Source organism: Myotis davidii, unplaced genomic scaffold (genome assembly GCF_000327345.1).
Source record: "Myotis davidii unplaced genomic scaffold, ASM32734v1 scaffold652, whole genome shotgun sequence".
Classification (NCBI taxonomy): domain Eukaryota; kingdom Metazoa; phylum Chordata; class Mammalia; order Chiroptera; family Vespertilionidae; genus Myotis; species Myotis davidii.
This window is the reverse complement of record NW_006284936.1, coordinates 28,962-37,992: the sequence shown is the minus strand read 5'-3', so window position 1 is coordinate 37,992 and position 9,031 is coordinate 28,962. Positions and strand designations below refer to the sequence as shown.

The 9,031-nt window shown below is 34.3% G+C and overlaps 1 protein-coding gene across 3 annotated transcripts in view; it reads left to right on the top strand.

Annotated features, from left to right (window-relative positions):
- The window catches only part of APOOL (apolipoprotein O-like), a 123,967-nt gene extending 115,297 nt beyond the window's left edge, over window positions 1-8,670 (top strand). For all 3 annotated transcript variants that reach the window (XM_006755198.2, XM_015558412.1, XM_015558411.1), the window contains exons 8-9: window positions 214-331; window positions 8,123-8,670. In XM_006755198.2, the coding sequence (XP_006755261.1) occupies window positions 214-331; window positions 8,123-8,211 (207 nt within the window). In that variant the 3' untranslated portion in view covers window positions 8,212-8,670. The remainder of the gene's footprint in view (window positions 1-213; window positions 332-8,122) is intronic.
- Window positions 8,671-9,031: the final 361 nt, after the last annotated feature.

Here is a 9,031-nt window from a genome sequence, read left to right as displayed (position 1 = left end):
CTCCATCACTGAAGCAAGCAAGCCTCATGTTAGTTTCAAGCTGCCTGGCTGCCGGCTGCCATCTTGGCTGGCAGTTAATTTGCATATTGCGCTGGTTAGCCAATGGGAAGGGTAGCGGTCATATGCCAATTACCATGTTTCTCTTTTATTAGATAGGATTTTATTCTTTTAGTAAAATGATTTACTCATGAGGAAAATCTTTTTGCTAAACAGCTAGAAAACTCTGCTGAAATAGAAATACCTGCAAAAACAGCTCATGACCCGAAGCACTCAGTGGGTTTGCCAACAGAACTCAGATCTGAAATGAAGACAAAATCAGAATTTACCTCAGGTTTGTTTGGATAATTCAATTTTGTTTTTATTATTTCTTTAAAAATTTTATGATTATATAATTATTAGTTTGAACTTATTTATGTTTTTCCGTATTTTTGTTTCTCATATCTGTAGTCTGTATATATTTTTAGGGTATGAAATATTCAGATACCTGGGATTATTCTTATTGCGACAGATAGTTCATAATACAGATCTGTTCACTGGGGGTATAGAGTAGCACTGGCAGGTTGGATGAGTGAAGCATTGAATATCACTTTATAAATGTGAGCTTTTTAATCAGGGGAAGTAAAATGTACTTTTCTTACTCTGTCAATTTATAGGCTATAAATATGAGCCACATCTACATAGAAGGAATATCAGCTTTCCATTTCTATTGTTATTTATCCCATCAGCAGTCTTGGCTTCCACCATCAGTTTTATTTAGTTTAGATACCAGGAGAACTTTCAACATCAAATTGTAAAAATAGCACCAATTATAATACTAATAATTTTGCTAGTATTAGATAATGACAAGTAGTACTTTGTGGTACAAGTTAGTGACAATTATACTTTCTACGCAAATACTATAATAGTTTTACTGTGATCAATGAGAAGGTAACAGAGTGTTTAAAGCATTTTAATATGTATTCACATAAATTCACCAATCACTAGCTTACATAGGTTTGTCTATCTGTACAGTGTCAATGGTACTACCCATTAAGTTGTTTTACTGCAAAGGAAATAGGACCAACTCAAAGGTAAAGAATTAGGAAATAATGATAATATTTCATTATTCAGGTGCCCTTATTGAGTACCTTCTCTGTTGTGCAAAGAGCTGTAAATATATTGTGATATTCAATACTCACCCAAAAACAAAACAAAACAAAAACCTCTGATGTATTTGTAATTGTAATCAGTTTATGATGAAGAGACCGAGACTCGGGGAACTTAAAAGTACCTTCCCCAAAATCGTACAGCTTATGAGGAGCAGAGTTGTGTTTACAGATTAGATCTACCTGACACCAAAGTTCAAGATCTTTCCATTGTGTACAGAGTAGCTAATTTAAAACCAAAGTTTAGTTTCTGATTTCAGCCTCTTCCTTTCTCATTTAATCTTTATAAAAGCTGTTACTGAGTAACAAACCTGATTTGTTTTACACTTTTCCTCTGTCACCTCTCCTTTTCAATCAAAATGACGTACAGTTCTTACACTCTCCCTGAGTCATCTACAGTCGATCATATTTCCACAAGTATATAGTATATCAGGTCATTTTCTAAGTGCCTGTCAATTCCAGAGTATCTTTGTGAAGTTGAAACATGTCACAGTTTAACAGTGGGACCAATCCATCCCTAACCAATATAGCTTAGTATTTTAGTTACTAAATACACCTTTAAAGTATCTGTGTATATGAAAGTATCTGTGTATATGAAAGTATGTGTGTATATGAAAATGACTAATGAAAGATTGAAAGATAAGTGAATTTATTTCTCTATTGGCTGGCACTGGGGTATGCAGTTTATATCTATCTATCTGTCTATCTATCTATCTATCTATCTATCTCTATCTATCTATCTATCTATCATCTATATATTCTGGAACCCTTTACCTGCCTCCATGGGTAACTTGGTATATGAAAAGCATTCTAAAGAGACATGTAGAGGAAAGAGATATTCCAATACCATTCATCCTTATTACATATCATTCAGAGTTGATTATGCAGTAGACCCTTGTGATTCACCATTTCCATCATTCTACTTTTCATGTGCAGTTCCAAAGGTCTAAGACCTGAGAAACAGTAGTGATTATAAGCACAAATTTTAGAATAAAACATGGGTCTGAAATCCTCAAACCTCAGTCTCTTCATCCATAAATTGGGGACCATAATAGTGTTTTTCTCACATAGTTGTGAGAATTAAATGCAATATTGCATGTAAAGCACAAAGTACAATATCAAGCACATACTAATCTCTCCATGAGTGTTAGAAGGTATCATTGTCATCTGACTACTGTAATTAGCCATTTGCCAATAAACAAATTTATTTTCATTGAGCATAATTTTGGAGCATGTTAATTAGCTGGGGAAACTAGTCATGGCCACTATGTATCAACTTACAGAATAGATTGGGTGAACTCTCTATATAATATATATAATATATAACATATTATATATATATAATTTTCATAGCTCAGATATGAGTTTGAGTTTGTTTGTTTGTTTTTCCTATCATCCATATATATTTATGGTGAAAATTGTGTTATTTTGGAAATCACAAATTTGGAAATTTGGTGACACTGACCTCTCTAAAATCTGATGAAAGCAGGGTAAAATCTCTCATTATCTACAGGATTAATGTCACTCTAAAGCACATATTGCTCACCACCTATTTTTTGTACATTTCACAAGCCATAAATGGTTTTTACATGATTTAAATGGTTGAAAAAATCAAAATAAAACTCTTTCTTGACAAGTTAAAATTCGAATCTCAGTGACCGTAAATAAAATTTTGTTGAAACATAGCCACATTTGTTCATTTGTGTATTATCTGGCTGCTTTCACACTGCAATGGCAGAGTTGAGTGATTGCATTGGAAACCTTATGGTTTACAAAGTCGAAAATAGTTACTCTGTGGCCTTTGCAGAAAAAGTTTGCTGATTCCTAATTAAGAGGGATGAAGTGTTCCGTGCATACATAACACATTTCCCTCCTTATGATATTTGCCAGGTATTTTTATGGACCAGGAAACTAAGTAGCCAATATCAAAACCGCTGAAAGTCAAAACTGAATTTGCTACAGCTTTTTAGTGCAAGGGAGACAGAAAGTCCCCAGGCTTTCAATACAGCTTGGGGGTGCCATACCTGAGGAATAGAGAGGAATCAGAGGTTGACTGGGTTACTAAAACTACAGCTCAGTTCAATGCGTGATTGGCTTGAGATGATAAGCTCTTCACCCTTCCTAAAAGAGGGAAAGGTAGAAAATACCATGTGGAGTTTCTCCAGTTCTTTGATACAGTAGCCACCATACAAACAAAATACTAGTCATATAAAGAGGCAGGGAGATATACCTGACAATCAAAAGAGGAAAAAAATAACAGACCCACAAGTGATCTAAATATTGAAGTTAGCAGAAAACGACTTTAAAGTAACTGTGATCAATATCTTAAATAGAAAACACAATGAACAAAATGGATGAAAGGATTGAGAATTTCACAGAAAAATTGGTATCTATTAAAAAATCAAGTATATATTCCTGAAGTGAAAAATTTAGTGCCTGAAATTAACTCATTGGATGGGCCTCACAGCTGACTAAATGCAGGAGTGAACAAAAATGGGTTTACAGTTGAGAGTGTGGAAAACACAGTTTATTCTTATATTATTATTACTTGCTAATTATTGTATTATTTTTTCATACTAGCAACTGTAAACCTACTTTTGCTCACCCCTGTACAAGGGAGGACAGAAGTAATGAACTCAAATAGAGGTCAGTAGAAAAGAGACCAACTGAAGCAGAGAGAGCAAAAAGAATGGGAAGACTAGAACAAAGTATGAGAAAGTATTTTGTAGTGACTAGTATGTTTATGTATTCCAATTACTGAGGACCTGAATGCTGGATATCATTCCAATTTTATACAAAAGAAACAAAAACAGAATTCCTAACACTTTTAACTTCACTCAGCAATTTATTACTGATCTGTCCCATTTTGTGTAATATAAATGAGATGATATGTAAACTAAATTATTAGTCAACAGATATCACTAATGGCTATTTGTGACAATAACTCATCGCTGTTTTAAAATTTTAAACATCTTTATTCCTTTCCTGTTTTAACACTTTTTTTAAAGCCTGCTAAAAATTTTATGCATAAAGTGTTTCTTATTAGAGATAAAAAATAAGGAAGTACAAAGAAACACATTATAATGATGGAGATTAAGATTCAAGATGACTTTTATGACGGCTAATCCTTTGGGAGGATAGAGAACCCTTGATCAGTTCAAGGGATGAAGAAATTTATAAGAGAGGAGATATAAGCCTTAATTACTCAGAAAATAATGAGAATGAATCTTTTTAAAAAGCAGGAATAAAATTACATAGGCTAACTGGTTCTAAACCAGAGGGATCCACATCACAATTATTTGACTTTTTGTTTTGTTTTCTAAAATTCACTCAAACTAAGAATATAATTCAAAATCTCCAGTGGTGAGGCCTCTAAGCAGGTGATTATAGGAAAAGCTCCATAGGGCAGTGATAGCGAACCTTTTGAACTCGGCGTATCAGCATTTTGAAAAACCCTAACTTAACTATGGTGCCGTGTCACATATAGAAATTTTTTGATATTTGCAACCATAGTAAAACAAAGAGGTGTATTTTTGATATTTATTTTATATATTTAAATGCCATTTAACAAAGAAAAATCAACAAAAAAATGAGTTTTTGTGTGTCATCTCTGACACGGCGTGTCATAGGTTCACCATCACTTCCATAGGGAATTCTCAGTGCATATTCCTCTATTTAATAATGTCTGACATAAACTATAGGTAAATTAAAAATTTGAAACCTGTCAACAAATTTTGAGAAGTGGCAACCTAAAGGTAAAGGGGCTTTTCAAATGTATGTGAGCTGAATCTTTGACTAGACTTTGGACAAGAATATAAATTGAGAAAATAAATAGAAGTGTTAGAGAACTTAGTCAGTTTATGGCATTTTTTAAGCAAATTAGATACATTCAGACTTATATAAAATATTTGTTATATGTTTATTATAATATGCCTGATTAAACTATTTCCCAGTACACATTTTACTGGCACCGAGCAAAGGCTGCCACAAGATGGCAATAAAGATACATTTGGGAAGGGAGCAGAGAGAACCACTTAACGTTTTTTGTATGCTATGGACCTCTTCTCAGAATATGTTTTTTAATGAATTAAATAAAATACATAGTAATATATTACCTTCCTTAAATGTATTAACCAACAATGTATAACAAAATATCTAATAAACGCCATAGTTTTGAAGTTGTTGTAAGTGTAAATATTTTAAGATAACTACAACTGCAGTGTGATATGAAAATATCTGTGATTTCTATTAGTGACAGAATCTAAGATACTGTTAATATTATTTTGGTTGGTTTCCTACATTCATTATTAAAGTAAATGTCAATTTTTAATCAGAGGTTAATGAAAGTAAAGATAAATTCCCCCCATCCAAACTCATAGATCACACGAATTCTATACACAGACCCCCTAAACTTAAGCACTGCATTCTATGGAAAACTGTATTAGTTCCATGGGTAGTGATTACTAATGATCTAGGTGTTTGTAATACTTTTGCTGGTGAAGTTACATATAGGTATATCATTTTTCTAAAATGACAGGGGTAAAATAAATCATTGTATATACATTTATTTCTTATATTTTTTTAAAATATATTTTATTGATTTTTTACAGAGAGGAAGGGAGAGAGATAGAGAGTTAGAAATATCGATGAGAGAGAAACATTGATCAGCTGCCTCCTGCACACCTCCTACTGGGGATGTGCTCGCAACCAAGGTACATGCCCTTCACCGGAATCGACCCGGGGACCTTTCAGTCCGCAGGCCGACGCTCTATCCACTGAGCCAAACCCGTTTCGGCTATTTCTTATCTTTGTTTTCACCATAAAACTGGAAATTAAATGTTTGGGGGGAGGGAAGGTGTATTTCCAAAATGTAGTAAAATCATTTAAAAACCAATCAGATTTTGAAAAAAATATTTAAAATAAAAACTTTCTAAAAATATTTTTTTCTGATGTCACAAAGAAAATATAAAAGTAGTTCTCTCTTGCCTACTTAACATGCACAGAGTATTATATATAGAACTTTGTGCACATTATTATATTGAATACTAAAAATAATTATATGACATTGTTCCTCCTCTAATCTCCATTTACTGAAGAGCTAGGGTTTGTTGTGTTGGGGATCAGGTAAACCTGGCTTCATTCGTTACTCCACCACTTATCAGCTGAGTGACATTGATCAAGTTTCTTAACATCTTTAAATTAAAATTTCCCTACCTGTAAAACAAATATAAATGTATCATCTATCTCTTGGTGGTGTTCAGAGACAATGCATGAAAATAACATAGCATCCTGCCTGGCACACAGTCAGCTGATCAAAATCACCAGTGGTATACACATTGCCAAATCCAGGAATCCATTCTCAGTCCCACCTCATGAAGTCCATCAGTAGCTTTTAACACAGGTTATTACTCCCTCCTCCTTGAAACGATCTCTTCACTTGGCCTTTGGGATACCACTTGCTCTTGGTTTTCTTACTTCACTAACTGGCTGTTCCTTTTCAGTCTTCTCTGCTATATTTTCCTAATCTTCTTAACTTCAAAAAATTGGAGTATCCACATGGCTCAATGCTTAGAGCTCTTCTCTGAGGCTCTAGATCAGTGGTTCTCAACTAGTGGGTCGCGACCCCTTTGGGGGTCCAACGACCCTTTCTCAGGGGTCGCCTAAGACCATTGGAAAACACATATATAATTACATATTGTTTTGTGATTAATCACTATGCTTTAATTATATTCAATTTGTAACAATAAAAATACATCCTGCATATCAGATATTTACATTATGATTCATAACAGTAGCAAAATTACAGTTATGAAGTAGCAGCGAAAATAATTTTATGGTTGGGGGTCACCACAGCATAAAGGGTCGTGGCATTAGGAAGGTTGAGAACCACTGATCTAGATGATCTCATGTAGTCCCATACTGCATTTAGGCTACGATTGTGAAATTTATAAACCAGCCCAGACCTCTCCTGAACTCTATAGATTCACATTGCTAGCTGCTTAGTCAACATCTCTACATCTTTAGATGACTACTTAATTCACATTTAACATATCCAAAGCTTAACACTTCATTTGCCTTGCCCCAAATATGCTTCTCCCACATTTCCCCCTATCTCAATAAATGTCAACTCCATTCTTGCAGTTTTCTAAGTTACAGTCTCTCTCACACAACATACTAATCCATTTAGGAAATCCTGTCATTTTACCATAGGACTTTCTCCATAACCCAGTCCCTTTCTGCCACCTTCACTGCTACTGCCCTGATTAAAGCCAATAGCATCTTTCTCCTGGTGTACTGAAATAGCTTCCTAAATGGTCTCCCTTCTTTCACCCTTTTCCCCCTATAGTCTCTTCTCCCCATAGCTAAGAGTGATCTTCAAAAAAACCATATCATGCCACTCCTCTGCTCAAAACTGCCTAGTAGCTTTTCTTATCACTTAAAATAAAGAAAAACCTATTATGGCCCTTTGTGTCGTAGCATTCCATTGTTTTCTGAACATGTCTCTTATCACTCTCATTGCACCCACCATCACCACATCTTGCCACCTCTGTTTCAGCCCTATTGGCCATTTTGTGGTTACTCAGACATGCCTCAGGTATATTATACTTGCTCTGTTCTCCGCCTATAAGTCATTTCCCTAAGATATCTACAGGCTCACACCCTTATCTCCTTCAATTACACTTTTCTAGAAACATTTCCCTGGCCACCCTATTTAAGATTGCAAATTACCTAGGCACTCCATATGCTCCTCCTGTTTTATTTTTCTATGTAGTGTTTACTGACATATTATTTATTTTACTTAATTCTCGGTTTTACCCAACTTGAATGCATTTTTTTGGTTGATTTTTCTTTGTTAAATGGCATTTAAATATATTGGGGGAGATTTTTAACTTTTCCCCCCACTTATGTATTCCTAGTACCAACAATGAATTGTTGAATGAATGACTAATTTTTTTTTCATTTTGATACTTTACCAGGTGCTACACAGTTTATGCCTGACCCCAAGCTCATGGATCATGGACAGTCCCATCCAGAAGATGTAGATATGTACAGCACTAGAAGCTGAAATAGTCTACATAAACAATTACAAATGATAATGAAAGAAATGTAATGGGTAATTGTGATGCATAGAGCATAACTTAAAGCAAATTTATCCCATACATCTTCTAATGTATGGTTTGACCAATCAAGTAAGTGATTAAAACACAAACAGAAAATACAATCGAAACAATATTAAATGATTGGTGAAGTGGCAGAGGTAGTAGTATTAAGATGCATTTGATGACTTAAGGGTGTTTATAAACAAAAAATAGATTAAATATGTGAACAATTAATGAGACTAAGATCTGAAAAAATATGTATGTAGTTATGCAAACATATGTTTGCTTTAGCTTTTTCTCACTATCAATTCCCAACTGGTGACATTAATGTCAGCTAAATTAGAATGGTTTGTGAAGGATAGATTCTCTATCCTTCTCTTTTTTCATTTCCCAGAACAGGAATAAAATATCCATATTTTATGACACTTGGGATTGGCTTTGTCTCTTTGTTTTATTAATGTTGACTTCTCTTAGATGTCCAAAAACACCTGTAACTATTTAGGAAGACCATATGCTCCATGGGACCTCCGATACTGCTTAGCAGACTTCCTACCGGTTCCTAGGTGGTTTCCTATTCTGTTCTCCAGGAGAGGTTATTACAGACCTTTTATTCTCAATTTTCCTATACCTGCCAAAGATGACTGTGTTTCCTATTACATGGAGGGGAAAAAAACAACATAAGTTATTAGTCATGACCATTCACAACTTTTTCCCATCTACCTTTAAGACTTACCTCTTTTCAGCCATGTCATCCCCCTTTCTAAGGCTAATGCTTCTATTTGGGTT